The 16,566-nt window shown below is 37.0% G+C and overlaps 3 protein-coding genes across 7 annotated transcripts; 2 read left to right on the plus strand and 1 right to left on the minus strand.

Annotated features, from left to right (window-relative positions):
- Positions 1–1,572: 1,572 nt before the first annotated feature.
- On the minus strand, positions 1,573–9,342 carry LOC104706794 (uncharacterized). Of its 5 annotated transcripts, none has more exons than XR_015564573.1 (23): positions 9,100–9,340; positions 8,767–8,937; positions 8,437–8,664; positions 8,170–8,256; positions 7,979–8,068; positions 7,745–7,871; positions 7,320–7,420; positions 6,756–6,924; positions 6,517–6,638; positions 6,169–6,297; positions 5,979–6,077; positions 5,851–5,908; positions 5,672–5,747; positions 5,462–5,591; positions 5,221–5,378; positions 4,975–5,047; positions 4,695–4,886; positions 4,485–4,578; positions 3,524–4,411; positions 3,317–3,391; positions 2,879–3,191; positions 2,482–2,754; positions 1,573–2,342 (listed from the first exon to the last, which is right to left on the minus strand). XR_015564573.1 is itself a non-coding variant. In XM_010423021.3 (20 exons), exons 1-19 carry the CDS (start codon positions 9,142–9,144, stop codon positions 3,525–3,527), a joined length of 3,036 nt encoding a protein of 1,011 aa, XP_010421323.1. In that variant the 5' UTR covers positions 9,145–9,342; the 3' UTR covers positions 3,299–3,391; position 3,524. The 5 variants fall into 5 exon arrangements, 2 of the variants coding, with proteins under 2 accessions (XP_010421323.1, XP_087319342.1); XR_015564572.1 differs by having other exon boundaries at positions 1,573–2,396; XR_015564571.1 differs by having other exon boundaries at positions 1,573–2,754.
- Positions 1,792–3,234, plus strand: LOC104709358 (basic leucine zipper 9). Its single transcript, XM_010425986.3, has 6 exons — positions 1,792–1,953; positions 2,068–2,158; positions 2,250–2,421; positions 2,527–2,602; positions 2,682–2,807; positions 2,881–3,234. The coding sequence occupies exons 1-6, from the start codon at positions 1,792–1,794 to the stop codon at positions 3,133–3,135; spliced, it is 882 nt and encodes a 293-aa protein (XP_010424288.2). The 3' UTR covers positions 3,136–3,234.
- Positions 9,343–9,801: 459 nt separating the features above from the next.
- On the plus strand, positions 9,802–16,062 carry LOC104706795 (aspartic proteinase nepenthesin-1-like). Its single transcript, XM_010423022.3, has 2 exons — positions 9,802–10,611; positions 15,538–16,062. Exons 1-2 carry the CDS (start codon positions 9,818–9,820, stop codon positions 15,959–15,961), a joined length of 1,218 nt encoding a protein of 405 aa, XP_010421324.1. The 5' UTR covers positions 9,802–9,817; the 3' UTR covers positions 15,962–16,062.
- The last annotated feature ends 504 nt before the right edge of the window (positions 16,063–16,566 follow it).

The raw sequence follows: 16,566 nt of genomic DNA on the forward strand, positions 1-16,566 counted from the left end.
TAAGTAAATTTCGGAAAACTTAAATCACTCCTAGTAATATTACTACTCTAGTGGCTAAACATAGAACAACGTCTTCTTTTTTTTCTTCTTTTTATATATTTCCTTTCCTTTTCTTTTCTTTAATTGGCTTTATCGGAAGGAAGGTGAGACCGAAGTGAGAAGATGAAGCTGTTGCCGCTCTTGATGGAGAAGGACATGTAAGGCTTACCAGCCTTCTGTGAATTAGTTGAAGTATCCCTTTGACTATACGGTCGAGAGGGTGTTCCATATGGAGCGTAAAGTTCCTTGCTTTCCAAAATTCATAAATTGTGGTATGTAGGATAAGCTTGCATATTACACTCAACTTCGGAAAAGTGGATGCATATTATTTACCCGTGAGAGAACAACGTCTTAAACTTAACTATGTTCATAAATTTATTTATTTTCTTACTAATGTCCCAAGAATTAGAGTGGTACAAATGCCATAATATCTAGGAACTGACACAATATTTTTCTAAAAAAAATCTTGAAAAAAATACTATAGTACTTTATATACATGAAGAGCTACTTGATAGAACTGTAGTGAAAAATATTCATATTAGTAAAACTTTTCACTAGAATAACAATATATCTACTAAATAAGTAGTGATGTTGTTCTCTCATGGGTTTAGGCGTTTAACCTATACTTTTGTGGCCCTTTTTTTTTTTTCTTTTTTGGATTTGAATGAGTCAAAGCGTAATCAATTGTGAATTGTATAATGGGTTCGAATCAAATGAGAACTTAAGGTCCAGTGGTTGTTTAAAAACATCACTACTTATTTATTATTCCTCATGCAAAGGGTTAACCTGTAGTGTAGTCGGTAGATCGTAAACTTTGTAGTCCACTAAGTTCGAATGTTCTAGTTGATGAAAATATATATACAGAAAAAGCTTTTCTAAAATGCTTTTGGATTCTAAATTCGGATCTAAATAACTTTTGATTTTATAAAGACACATCATTTCCTAGTTTGTTTCTTTTGTTGTGAAATATTATATAACTTTTTAAAGGAAGTAGTGCAGATCAAAAGAAAGAAAAGTTGGTTTTACGCACAAAAGCTAAAATGACTCTAGAGAGAAAAAAAACAAAAAAAAAAGCATTTCTGGTGCTGGAGAAAAGAAACGTCTTTAGATCTGCTTTCCAAAAGCATATGACGACGATAAAAGTAAGAAAACAAAGAAGGAAGAAGCATATTGTGTTCTTAGTGTGAACAGAAAAATTATAAGTTTATTTTTTGCTTAACTTTTTACATTTCGATTTCTTCATATTATTAACCATATTTTCCTAAATATTTTAGGATCCTTTTTATGAATATAATCTCTTTATATGCCTAAAAACACAAGGTTTGATATATTGAAAGAGTCTCTGACTAACCTTAGATATATAGATACCTCTAGCTGGTTAAATGTTATCATTATCATATAATTGGTAGCATAATCTTCTATAAAAATAAAACTATTTGACATATATCAAGAGGCTAAGGGAGAAAAATACAGAGCCTAAGATCTCTCTCTCTCTCTCTCTCTCTCTCTCTCTCTCTTTGCTTTTCAGTTCTCTTTGTTATTTGTTGTCATTAAAGAAAAAAAAGTTGAAAATGAAGACGTTGCATTGACAAAGCAAATTCAATTTTGCTTAGCCATTAAGAAGCTTTTTACAACTTTAGTAAAGAAGAGACGGTTATATAAAGAAGATGTCTGTCATAACTTACTCTCCCCCCTCCCCTCTTTTCCCACCAATTCTCTTCTTCTTGTGTGTTCGCATACCAAAAAAAAAAAATGAATGGTCACACAGCCAAAAACATGGGTATGAAGAGAAGTGCTTCTGAGTTGGCTCTACAAGAGTATCTCACTAAGGTCTTGTCTTCTTCTGCTTTATCCAGACAAGAATCTATTCTTGACACAAGCCCTCTAGACCCTTCTTTCGATCTCATCAACCGGGTTAGTCTTTAGTTATGTCTTTCTGTTGTCTCTCATGTTTGTATTGTTTGTTGCTTGTGTCTAGATCAAGATCCAGAGATAGTAATAAGATTCTTGGTTTTCCTTTGGTTGCAGGATTACACCAGTGAATTAAGAGATAGTCTTTTGTGGTCTGAGGGATTGATTCCGACTGGACGTTTTCGCGATGCACAGTCCTCAATCTGCGGTATGCGCAGGCCTCTTTGATTTGACTCCATGTAATGAGGTGTTGTTGTAGTTAGTATTAATGTTCACTTGTATTTCTCTTATCTGCAAAGAGAATCTGTCAGCTGATAGTCCAGTGTCAGCCAATAAACCTGAGGCAAGAGGAGGAGCTCGGAGAACCACGAGTGCATCTTCTCATGATCACTCTGATGAAGAAGATGCAGAGACAGAAGCTGGTCAATCTGAAATGACAAATGATCCTAATGATCTAAAACGTATTAGAAGGTGTGTTGGATACTGTTAATAAGTTAGATGTAAAACACTGAGAGAGAGAGAGAAAGATACATAGAAGGTGATCACTCTTCTTTTTTTTTTGTGATGTGAACTCAGGATGTATTCAAACAGGGAATCAGCAAGGCGGTCGAGGAGAAGGAAGCAAGAGTACTTGGTAGATCTTGAATCTCAGGTAAGGTTAACACAAATAGCTGGTTTGATGATTTGATTCAGGAGTTATGTTGTGATAGTGACCTTGTGTTTTCGTTAAGGTTGATTCTTTGAAAGGAGAAAACTCGACACTGTACAAGCAGCTCATAGACGCAACACAACAGTTTCGTAGCGCTGGAACAAATAACAGAGTTCTCAAATCAGATGTTGAAACTCTGAGAGTCAAGGTATCATCGATCACTTGCTCTCTCAATTTGTGAAAAGTAAAAATTGGAATGTGCTAATTTAAGTAACTTACAGGTGAAACTAGCAGAAGATTTGGTAGCTAGAGGTTCCCTCACGAGCAGCTTGAATCAACTTCTACAAACTCATCTAAGTCCACCACCACACTCCATCAACAGCCTGCACTACACAGGACATACCTCACCTGCCATGACAGTCCACAGTGACCAATCTTTGTTCCCTGGAATGACACTTTCTGGACAGACCTCAAGCCCTGGACTTGGTAATGTATCCAGTGAAGCCGTTAGCTGTGTCTCAGACATCTGGCCATGACTCTCTTTCTTCACAACATGTAATGATCACTCAGCTAATTTCCTGTATGTGTTTCACTATAGAACGAGAAACATAATGAAAGCCGACGTGTTCGTTAAACGATCTCTAGTTTCATTAACTTTAACTTCGAAGAATGGAAAATAAAAACAAAAACTATTTCAAGTTTGTGTCTAACATATACTTTATTGCTCGAAATACTGCAAATGGTATAGGCGATACATTACATTCTCACAAGGGAATTGCTCCAATTAGTTCCCTGGGTATACAGACAAAGAAACAAAAAAACTGATCATTACACTTTACTTTCCAGCAATGTCTATTTAGCTATTTAAGGAGACCGCTATGTATGTTGAAACGTAAGCAGGCAAAACTTATGTAGAAATCCAACCTTAGTTGATTAGAGGCGTAGCCATCTCTGAATCTGGACCGATAGCACTTGAAAGGGAGAAGTCCTTAGGCAAGGGAATATTTAACTCTGAGCAAACCAGTTGCATAATATTAGCCGTAACACCTCCCATAGACATCTTGTTTAGTGTAACTGCAATGGAAAATCTGTTTTTGATGTCACAGAAGCCTGTTGATCCTCCCATCCCCGAATGTCCAAATCCAGCCAGAGACCCATCTTGTGAAATGACACGCTTAAAACCAAGCCCAAACTTCCCATCAGGTACCACTAAGTTACTGTAATCTCCAGCACCCATGAAAGCATCATGGATCCTCGGGTTGCTAAACATGTTGTGAATATCATCTTGATGATCATCTCTACTGATCTCGGTTTCGCCTGCAGAACTGCTGGTATCAACTAGTCTAGCTAAACTTTCTGTATTTGACTCTCTGCTGCTACTAGCACTCATAAACTGCTTCTCATCATACAGCCTCCTCTCTTGATGATCTTTTGGTTTAAGCTTTTCTGTAGCTGCCATCTCCTTACCCTTTCTCTTTTTTGTTGTGTCTTTCAACGATGTGAATTTCGGAACATGGGTGTGGCTACCTAGCGGTGGCTGGGATAAAGAGGAATGTGGAGGTGGCACTAGGCCACCATCTGCTAGGGTTGCATAGTACCGTGCAAGTGCTCGAGCAGATAAATGTCCATTAGCCGCAGGAATGATGGCTCTGCGCACATTCAATGTGTTAAATAAGACTGGCAAGCTGGTTGCCAGTTGTAAGATCTTGTCAGGCTGAAATGTGGAAGGAAGCTCAGGCTGACTGGCAAGGGACGAGAGCTTGCTCAGTTCATCGGTGTCCAACGTCAAAGTGGCAAGCCTAGATTCAACACCTATAATAAGATCAAGATGTTAGATAATTCCAAGTAAAGCTCGTAACGTAACCAATATCTGTTACTATTTTACCTGGGGGGATTCCAATGTACATTTCTCCATCAATCTTTAGAGGTTTAATAATGGCCTCTTCCAGGATCTCCTGGAATTTCTTTCCAGAAGCATACTGTTCAAGATTGGTGAAAGCAAGATTGAAATCAACATATAGGTAACAGGTAAGAGATACAAACTGAGAATTGCATAAGTTTTATGATTAAACAATGAATGATCTGATTAGTTTACCTCGAGGATTCCACCACATAGCCATCCAAACGTGAGATAGTGATAAAACTGCTGAGTGCCAGGCTCTGTTTCAGGTGATGAATTAGCAATACGTTTCAAACATTCATCCCAGTCACAAATAAGCAGAGGATTTTCTCCTACAGGGTCAAAGGCACTGTGCATCCCAGATGTATGGTTAAGCACATGATGGACCTGAAACATAAAACCAAGGTATTAAATTGAAAAGCAATATCTCACAACAGATTGCAAAATGGTTATGTGACAGTGTAGCTCCTTATACCTTAATGGTATCTTTTCCATTTGATCCGAATCCTGGCCATATATTTGCCACAGTCTGGTCGAGCTGGAGTTTTCTGTATCATTAAATACTTAACATTACTAAAGTATGACTAAGCATGAATTCTGCAAACGAGATCATGGAATTAACAATGAGACCAATATGTAAGACTTGTAGCCGATTCGGATTGTCAGGGTGTGTGAAATAAATATATGAAAAAGTTTGAAAGCTTATGATGTTGTTACTCACCTTTTGTCGACAAGCCAATGTATCATTCCGGCAGTGACACCCTTTGTCACAGAGAAAACAGGAAATAAACTATCGGGTTGAACTGGGCGTGGGTCATATCTTCCAAGCACTCCAGCAGCAGTGTCAATAATGACTTTCCCATCTTTATATGCACATACCTAAACAATCATGGCCGAATTAAACCAAAGGTATAATGAAACGAAAGCCTCTTGCAAGCCAACAGTAAAAGAGTGTAGCTCACCTGAATTCCAAGAATTTTCTGGATACTTCCAAGTTCAGTGAGCAGCTTCCTCAGTTTGGCCTCTACATCAGAATGGATTGGCGAGTCATGTATCCAGTGAGCATCTACAGTTGGTCCTCGACTGATACTCCTGAAAAATCACATTATCATCGTACGAGATATCTTCCAAGGAAATGATGAAATGAACTGCAAAATTCCAAGGGGGCTTACCCCAACAGAACAGATTCGGCGAATGGTCTCATGATGTCCAGATAAACGATCCGAACATTCATAGTGGATGAAAGTCCTAAATAGCCAACAAAATAAATAAGTAAATAAATAGCAAAGGAATATAACTAATCCAACCCTTTGATGTAATGAGGTAAAGTAGTATGATTCACACATCATACCTCTGAGTAGATTAATGACCCTTGCAAAAATAACAATATCACCAGGAAATGCATCTATCTGTATCAAATGTTTTCAATTAGATATCGATGGTCACTAAGGCATATACTTGAATGAAATTAATGCTCACCGGATTGAAGCGTTTAACTTCTTTCTGGCTAAGCTGCATCTTCTCCTGTATAACTTTCATATTTTGCGTTCTTTGATCGTTCAGGGTTTTTAGCGTTTTCTATTAAGAGAGGAATATGTAAGAGCGGATTCGCTAAAGTTACCCCAATAGAGAAAGCAAGGTTATGGAAGAAAGAAGTAAATTTACTCACCAGGGCTTCGTTTGAGGGAGTTGAAGATCGAAAGAAGAGACCTGCCACGCTCATTGCCTGATCGGGCAGGTCTAACCGCAGCTTCAGTCCCATTTCTGAAAAGGCAGACAAAAGCGCCACTTGATCTCCCTGTGACAAAAAATTTTCACATGACCAGAGTGCAGTTGGCTCAGTTTTTTTTTCTTTTACTTTTTTTTTGCAGACTGTTCAACTGTTCAAATTTTAAAACATTTAAATTCTGTTAACGAACAAACTCATCACTCTAACATCCTACAAAATGATCAACTAATGGGTTGGGTAAGAAACACAGGTAGAAAAGAGAGATGTATTGCATAATCTTTCACAAACCTCTGCCGATGCTAAAAACATTTTGGCTAAGGCTTGTTTCAAGGAGTGTGATATTTTTTTTGTAAGCCCAAAATCAAGTAATATAGGACGGTGTGGTGGTTCTTTACTAACAAGAAAATTTCCTGCGAAACAAAATATAGATATTATTCTATCAGATGAAGACCTTATGTCTAAGCAAGCTTGGTGGTTACAAGATAGAAAACAATTGGCGAACTCCCAAAAAATCATGAGGACCATACCTGGATGAGGGTCGCCATTGAAAAATCCATCAACATATATCTGATGGGCATATGCACGAGTGATCTCTTCAACGATCTTTTGTTTATCTACACCAAAAGCATCTAGAGATTCCATATCGTTCAAACGAATTCCATCCATGTACTCAAGAATGAGAACACTCTCAGAAGACTGTCAGTTAGAGCAATAGAGGAGGTATAAGACATAAGTAGCAGGAAATTAGAGTAAGGAACGAACAGCTTTCAGCTTCTAAATTCATTAAACCTAATGCTCAGTTTAAGTGTACACTGAATACCTGGGACAATCTGTGTTACACATTAGCTTCCACTACTTATCCTAGCACATTTTCTAAGCAATACCAAATATAGACAATGTGCAGCAACAGAGATACCATGATACAGAATTACCATCGGTAAACATGACTTATCCATCCATATGCATATTCTTTGAGTATTTGGATGTCTTTTGTGATTTTCGCTAAGGGCATTGATATTTCCATCCTAGACTTAAAAACTGTACATGAAATTTTGTATGTATGTATGCTTTAGAGTAGGACAGATAAGAACCTGAATTATATCTGGAATTAAGACATCAACCCGATTGTCACTTCTAACTTCATCATTTGTCTTCTTGCATCCGAGATTCCTAGATACGGCTCGAGTATTTTCTACATATTGAGAAACAAATCAAAAATGGGGAAAACTTAGGTAATGCAGTTCAGAGTGACGCGTAAGCATTGAAAAATGCTGAATCTATGAAAGGAATTTAAAGACACAGAGAAAAGATACTGAACAGTATGATTCATCTCTGTTACTTTATCTTAGCCAGCACAAGTAACAGAGATGATATCGATGCAGCAACGTTTATCTCAGAACCACAAGCACATCCCAAGAACTTGGTCATGGATGGCAATCACAAGCTTTGATGCAAGTATAGTTTTCTCAGAGGATGAAAATTTTAACTACTCATTATTTATGCAAGTGAAGCATACCGGCTTCAATATTGAAGTCTAGTTCTCTTGGAGCTTCCTTGCACCATTCATCTATCATGGGGTTAAAGTCGTACTGTGGTTCTGCCCACGCAATCCAGTCAACTATGGACTTAGCATTTTTTAAGTCCTGTTAAGAATTGAAAAGAGAAGAGAAGTTAAAAGGAGTGTCAACAGTCATATAATATCTATAGCTCCCACTGTTCATCTCAAAAAGCTTCAAAACGAAGACAATACCTCCAAAATAATCGCTCTAATGCCATCATGCTGAACTTTAACAACCACATCCTGGCCATTAGCTAGAGTTGCACGATGAACTTGTGCTATCTACAAAACAGAGAGCTCACTATAAAACAAATCATACGAGTTTCTAGCCATTTAGTAGCTTAGAAGCATTTTGCTTCTATTAACAGATCTCAGAATTTTACCGAGGCAGTTGCCAAAGGCTCGTCAGCAAAATCGGTGAACAGAACATTCATGGAATGCCCTAGCTCTCTTTCAATGGTTCGACAAACCTGAGAAAAAGAAGGTACATAAAGAGCTTAGTATATCAACAAGGACACAGTATTATAAATAACGAGCACTCACATATAAGAGAACTTCAAAATCATACTACATTGACATAACATCACAAACAAAAACTTCAGCTTTTCTCTGTATATCCTCTAATGCTAACATAAAAGTAGAATGACAACCTCCTGCAAGGGACGAGGAGGTAGGGAGTCCTGCAACTGCCTGAGAAGAGATATATAAGCCTGAGGTAAAACATCAGCACGAGTAGATAGATACTGCCCCATTTTCACCCAAAGTCCTTCCAATTCCACAATCAAATTCAAAACCCGCTTAGCATTACGATCATGAGCTTTTTCCCACAAAGCAGGAACTTTGGACTTCTTAATCCACTTCTCCTTTTGCTGAACACCCTTCACTCACAAATCCAAATCCAAATAAATTAAAAAAAATAAATAAAAAAAATGTAACTTTAACAACACAAAACAGAGAATAAGAGAATTCAAAAGCTTTACCTTGTAATCGAGGTAAATGAGTATAGCTACTGAGAAGACTTTCACACGTCTCCTATAAATGTTTCCCCAACCCATTGATGCAAACTTGTGAAAGAGTCTCTTAAAACTTGCTGAGAGTCTGATAAAAAACGAAACGATGCAATCCAACACTAGTGACCACCACCGTTTATTCTACAACAAAATCAGATCATAAAGAGAGATTTTTTCAGTTACCCAAGTCATCGAATCAATAGAAAACAGAGAACCCAGATCGTAAAAGGAGAAATTGGAAGATAAGAGAACAAAACAAGAAAAACAGAGAACCCAGATCGTAAAAATGAGATTTTTATATACCTGGAATGAGCCAGAATTGATTCCACGAAATCGCGAACTCCGCATCAATATAAATATAAATAAATAAATAAATGCGTGAATTAGAAAATTCTACGTTTTGAATTTATAAAGAAGAAAAAGAAAAAGCTCAAAGCTTTTTTTGTTGTGTTAGGTGAGAGAGAGTGCTCAATGTATAAGATATTGAAAGAAGAAGAAGACAAAGAAAAAACGCGTCCTGCGTTTTGTTTTGTGTAAATGAAACGAAAACAAAACCCCCGCGAAGCAATGAATCTATACCGTAGATTCTTGTGAGACCCCACGCATCTCTCTTTTGTCTGATTCTTTTGGGCTTTTACGCCCAGAAGCCCAAGTTCTTATGATCCTAAATGGGCCACGTCACCTAATATATATGTGCCTCTATCACGGTAGATGCGTTTTGTAACCAACCCACCCACCTACATTATAAACCCACAAAACATGCCACATGATTTATGATGATTTTCCAGAATTTTAATAGTATTTTTAAAAACTACCAAAACTAAATATAAATTAATTAACATTATTTCAATTTCATGCAAGGTAATAATTCACAGATAATAATATATACTATAGTACCAACTTAGAAAGTTTGGATGTTACCGTTCGGAGTCTCTTAATAATTCACAGATAATAATATATACTATAGTACCAACTTAGAAAGTTTAGGGAGCATTAAACCCCATACAAGACCAAAACAAACATGGTTTCATCAATTCCACTCTTTATCTTTTTTCTTCTTCTTCTTCTCTTCATTGCATTAACTCATAGCTCTAGCCTTGATGATGATATCTCGAACGATCAACCAAACGGCTTCTTTTTACCTTTCGAATCAAATCTTTACGTTGAGATCACCATCGGAACCCCAACGCGAACTTTCAACCTCAAACTAGACTCTTCTACACATCTCACATGTCTCGATAATGATGATGACCACCAGTGCTCACTCTCAGACAAATCTTCCAACACTTTCTCTACAATCTCTTGCAATAGCTCTTCTCTTTGTCCTCATGTCTCAACCAATTCAACTGACCATTACAACGCAACAACAACGAAAATAACGTCTCTCTCTCTTCTCTGCACGCCTTCAGATTTCTGCCGTTACGAAGCCTCTCCCTCTAGCTCCGGCTACCTTGTCTCCGACACACTTCAGTTGACATCCTCGATCACTGACCAAGAAAACTCTCTCTCTATAGTTCGAGGGTTTGTCTTTGGCTTCGGGACTAGTAACCGTGCGTCGCCGAATGAAGACGGAGGTGGCGTCGACGGGAGAGTGAGTCTAACTACTCATCGTTTCTCACTCCTCTCACAGCTTCGTCTCACAAGATTTTCACACTGTCTATGGCCTTCCACCTCGGGGTCGCGTAACTACATCCGTCTTGGATCAGTGGCTGCGTACGGCGGCGATATGATATTGGTTCCGATGTTAAACACGACGGGGACGGAAGCTTACTCGTATCATGTTTCTCTCTTAGGGATCAGTCTTGGCCAACAGAGGTATATAAATATATCTTTTACTGATATTTTGATTATATATACTTTTGGATTAGTCCATTTTAGACCTAGTTAACATGGTTACGTAAAATGAAACAATGTGATATAATATACGATTCCACAGGCTCAACCTCTTGAGAGAACTAAATACTTAAACAGCAAGTTAAATAATCACAGTGAATGTAATTGTATTTCCCCATTCACATGAATTACATTTACCAATCACACATCTTTAAGCAATTGCTATATATATATATATATATATATATTGATGAACAAAATTAACTTATATTCTTAATTATACGAGTTCTTAGTTAAATAAGTTTTTAATAAGAAAAAAAAATTATTCAGTCATTGATCTTTAAAGATCTTATACTGTTGATGGTTCTTTCATTAGAAGCAAAAAACCATATTAGTCTCCATTGTTGGCATAAGCTTGAAGATAGCTTGAGGTGCAAGCTATATTAATTCTACCGAGTTATGGAATTAAGATTAATTATATTTAGGAGTTATCTAAATATGTTAATTTACCGGTTTAGAATAGGAAAGTTGTCAACTCTAGGGTTGAGCAATTGCTATAAATACCAAGAGAGCGTTTCATGAAGAGGTGCGCGTCTTAAGGTATTCTTGAGAGATGCACACAAGGTGTGTGGCGTTCCCCCATCAATAAGATAGAGATCTTTTGATGGTATTGTTGAAGTTCTATTTCTAACTAATGAATTCTGGACTTGGTCTCGGGGATGTAGGTTATCCGAACCCCGTTAACAAAGCTTGTGTCTTATTTACTATTATGCTCTTCCATACACTCACATGAACATCTCATACTTCAACATATATAGATCTAGCCACATATATATGTGCTTTATTTGGTATGAGAGCTTGTGTTTCTATTCCTGTTTCCGATGTGATTCTGGATTTGTGGCTAGGCTAGAATTGGAAGAAGATGAGAATGAGGAATATTCATGAAGAAAGAAAATAAATCATAAACTCTCAGGAAGGGTTTGTGCTATCCATCGAAGTTGTATGAAAACGCTACTTGTTTCCATTACCGCCCAGAAACGATTGAAAAAAAAAAAAAAGAGTTTTCTTGACATAGGCTAGAAAAGAAAGGTATGATGAATTCAAGAGCCAAGACCGATGACAAAGTAACAGCCTGAAATTACAGAGATTTAGAGGAGGTTGTTGATCAGAATCGTGTTGCAGAAGCATCGATGAAGAACAGAGAATCGTTTTTTTTTCTCATCATGGGTCTATGTGTTCTGTTTTGGCCCTCTATCTTGTCTAATTAAAATCAGGCCCATGAAAGCCCACTCTCTTAGTACGTGTATAGTCTTCTGTGCGTTCGAGTGAAGAAGGAAGCTCGAAGCTTGTGAAACAGAATCAAGGAGATAGTACTGAAGAGAGAGAGAGAGAGAGAGATGGAGAGAGAGGGAGTTCTAAAAGTTGTATCCCATAAAGGACAAAGAAGAAATCGAAGATCTAATTGATTGATGGGATTGATATCAGAAATCTGAAAGTTGTGATTTGTGTTGTTGTGTTTCGGGAAGAACGTGGGATTGAAGCTTGTCAACTTGTCAGCGTGTTCGTTGGGAAGAACGTGAAACATGAATCTGGTCTTCTTAATTGAGTTAGGTTTGTAATGGATTGGTTAGGAAAGAGAGAACCTGACAATGAGTCTAGAAGAGTTTCTTTGTATTGATTGAGAATCAATGATATGTTTAATTTTGAGATGGAGAAAAATATCATGGAACTCTGAGAGAGCCGGAGAAGATATCGTATTTGGTGATTCAGTGCCCAGAACACATAAAGTAAAAATTGTCAAATAATTGGTGAATAAACATCCCCAAAGAATGCAGAAGCAATGACTGAAGTTACATATGGTTCTATTGTAGGGTAAGAAGCTTTGAGGCAGAGACAAGTAGAAGGGTTATTGTAACATCCCAAATTCTATATGTGTGGGCCACTTTGAAAAGTAGACGTGCTCTTGATGTGTTGCTATTGAAAGAGAGAGGAGGAGAAAAGAGAGTCGTGAGGAGAAAAGAAGAGAGAGAGAGAGAATGGGATGTTTAGAGAGGGGAGAGAAGTAGACGTCATGGAGGCTGTGGGAACATTGGTGGGGTCTGTTTATTCATGTCATGGCTGTGGAAAGCCTCAGTGGTGGTGGAGGAGCAACGCCGGAGTAACTGAAAGGTGGAGAAAAGAAGAACAAGAAAGAGTTAGGAAGGAAATAAGAGCAGTTTGAAAAGGCGACTTTGGAGGCTCGTCGGACGCCGGATTTGACATCGGTTTATCAATCTAAAACCACCATCGCGTTCACTACCAAGCCATGAGCTCGTAGAAACTGACGGAAGTCCGATCGGAGTTATATTCAAGAAGTTAGGCTGGTTGCTTCCTGTGCAAGAAATATCTGAAACAGTTCGAACCTGCAACCCTAGAAGTCGGATTCGAGGTTGTCTCCTTGGAACAGCGTTTCGTAGTCCAAAACTTTCCTGATCGAGCTGAGATTTGGTGGAGAGCTTCACGGTACTACTGGCTACAGATTCAACGGTGGGATCGTGATTTTAACGGTTAGTTGTTGTTTTTTATGTGTCTTTCCGAGACATATTTGTATGGAATAAATGGTGACATTGTAATGTTTGGTTGGCAAACTGAGGTTGGATGGAACTCCAGCGTGTATGACCGTTCTTTAATATTGGGTCTGACATGGGAAAGGAGAAATGAGTTTCAACATTTAAGTGGCAAAGGTTAAAAGCTTTATGAGACATGAGAGAATTGGAGGCTGATCGAGTTAACAAAGGAAAGAAATAGGCATTAGATTTGAGAAAGGAAAGTTTGATTTCACCATGGGATATATGCCTTGAATATTGTATCGACGATCATCAAGGTTGATTGAGGTGGAGAAACTTGTCTTAATTGTAATATCTGGTTTATTGATGTTCATGTCACCTCATGAAGGAGAGTGTTAACTCAAAGAGATACTTCGTGCTGGATTGAAACGATGCTGAGAGAAATCCATAAAAGAGTATAAAATCAAGTGAAACGGGTTGATACTTTGTACTTGATTTCCTTTGGTTACATATGTCGGGTTTTAAGTCTGAAAGGTGTTCTGAAAACTTGAGAGCGAGATCGTTCAAATGATATAAATATCGTCATCTGATTCCTTGTGGTTTAGTGGGGAATTTCTTTCAAAGTTGGACTGCTTGCAGGTTGCATCATTCCGGATCAGTTCTGGGAAAGTGACCGTAACTTTCAAACCGTGAATGAAAATCGTGATCTGTTTTTTCCTGTGTCTTCATACGACTGTTGTTGATATATCCACAAAATTTCAAAATTTTCTGGGTTGTTTTGCTACTCCATTATGCTCTGCATCAAACGTGATGAAAATGGCAGAATTTTAGTTGTCTCAAGACAAGAAGTTGTGGAGAAATATATTGGCTAGATTGGAGAGCATAATTTCAGAAGAGAAGATAATCTTGTCTGTCTTGTAAACATGTATGTGTGATTTCCAAAGTTCATCAAGAGGATTGTGTGGTTGAAGAGATTACAAAGGGAAAGTAGAGCTGTTGAAAAAAAAAAATTCACGACATGATCTGCATCATTAAGGTTGAAGTATTTGATCTTTTTTTTAGATGAAAAAGAGAAGAGGTTCTTCTCAGTGATTATCATATGTTCAGTTATAAGTTTTCAAAGGAAATTTGCAAGGAGATATCAACCTTATTTGAAAAGAAAATCCTAACAAAAATTACTCTATATGAGAAGCTGATTGGGATCAATCTAATATGTGTTCACTGCAGTCACAAAGACTAGAAAGACTAAGGTAAAGTCTCTATTGATTATGTCTTTGTGGAATGAACCTGATGTTTAGGGGTATTAAAGATGGTTCAAAAGTTGAACCTTGTTTGATATAAGCATGGGAGAATGAAGGCGATGAAGATAGTGTTCGACGACATCAAAAGGGGATCAATCAAACATGAAATAAAATGAGATTTTTGCAGAGATATAAGAGAATGTGTGGAGAATGGGTAAGTGCAAGTCGAGCATGTTCCCGAAAGTGAGGGTAAGGTAGATATCTTCACTAAAGCGCTCGGAAGAAACGAGTTTAAAGAAATGGGGGATCTCATTGGCATGAGAGATTTGGAAGAAAAGTATTTCAAGCTTAAGAGGGAGAATGTTGGCATAAGCTTGAAGATAGCTTGAGGTGCAAGCTATACTAATCCTACCGAGTTATGGAATTAGGATTAATTATATTTAGGAGTTATCTAAATATGTTAATTTACCGGTTTAGAATAGGAAAGTTGTCAACTCTAGGGTTGAGCAATTGTTATAAATATCAAGAGACCGTTTCATGAAGAGGTGCACGTCTTAGGGTATTTTTGAGAGATGCACAAAAGGTGTGTGGCGTTGCCCCATCAATAAGATAGAGATCTTTTGATGGTATTGTTGAAGTTCTATTTTTAACTAATGAATTCTGGACTTGGTCCCGGAGACGTAGGTTATCCGAACCCCGTTAACAAAGCTTGTGTCTTGTTTACTATTATGCTCTTCCATACACTCACATGAATGTCTCATACTTCAACATATATAGATCTAGCCACATATATATATGTGGTCTTATAGAAAATTTATCTTATGTGACCTATCCTAGCCATTATATTTGGGTTTCGATTGTTTGTTTGCTTAGAAATTTGGTGTCTATTTCTTTTTTTTTAAGATACAACGTACAACGTTTAACAAGTTAAACAGCAGTTTTAATTATTCGCAAATAGATTGTAAAAAGAATAATAATATTTTATATCTAAGAAATTTATATTTTATCATCTTCACATAAAAATGCAAATGAGGGAGTAGCGTTTGAAACAAACATGTTTTTTTTTTGTTTAAATGTTAATCCATTATATATGTTTCTCACAAACTTTTTTTTTTCATCAGAATAAGCAATGAGAGTAGTGTAATAGCAATAGATATCGGGACGTACTATACAAGTCTAGAGCCATCACTCCACGAGGAGGTGAAGGAAGAGCTAATGACGCAGATTGGTCCAACGATCGTGTACAAAGTGAACGAACTAATGTGTTTCACAACCGAGGTTGGGTTCGACATAGATTCATTACCCAAACTCACTCTCCATTTCCAAGGTTTCGATTACACAATCTCAAACAAAGGCCTTTATCTCCGAGACAGCCCATCTTCTCTCTGCACGGCTTTGGTCAGATCTTCCATGGAAGATGAGGAAAGGATTAATGTGCTTGGAGCATCAGCTCTTGTTGATCAAGCAGTTGGGTATGACACTTCACAAAGGATGTTTGCATTTCAACAAAGGGATTGTTTGGCCGATTTCGTAGATGGTACGTAGGTGAGTTTTAATTATTTGTCTTTATGACCTAAATATTTGTAGACATGATCATAGTAAAGACAATGTTCGTGATTATTTTAATAAACACAACTCCCGACGCAGAGCATTGCACATGACTTATATTTAACTAGCACAAAATGATCAATAGCAAATTTTCATGTTTTTGTACTGACACTTGTAAATATATTTACCAAAACAAACAACGGAGTCATCTGTAATTACTGTTTAGAGCATCTCCAATGGAAGATTTACCACATACACTTATTTCAAAAGTGATTAAAAATAAACCATAATAGATGGAACAAATTAGAGTTTTTTCTTATTTAACAAGTTTAACATCCAATTCTCATTGTGTCTGTATCATTATATGGTTGAATTAGTATTTATTATAAAAGAAGTTTTTTTTTTACAATTAATTTTTTTTTCCATTTATGATTTGTTCTTTTATTTTTAATATAATTTTATGTTTTTTATGTTTAAAATATTATAAAATGCAATAATTTTCCTTTTTATATAATTTAAAATATTTAATTTAAACTAATTATGGGATGACAACTTTGTTTTTCCAAAAGGCATGGAATGTGGTTAAAGGTGATCTGGTGTCT

This window comes from Camelina sativa, chromosome 8 (assembly GCF_030686135.1).
Source record: "Camelina sativa cultivar CO46 ecotype springtype chromosome 8, ASM3068613v1".
Taxonomy (NCBI): domain Eukaryota; kingdom Viridiplantae; phylum Streptophyta; class Magnoliopsida; order Brassicales; family Brassicaceae; genus Camelina; species Camelina sativa.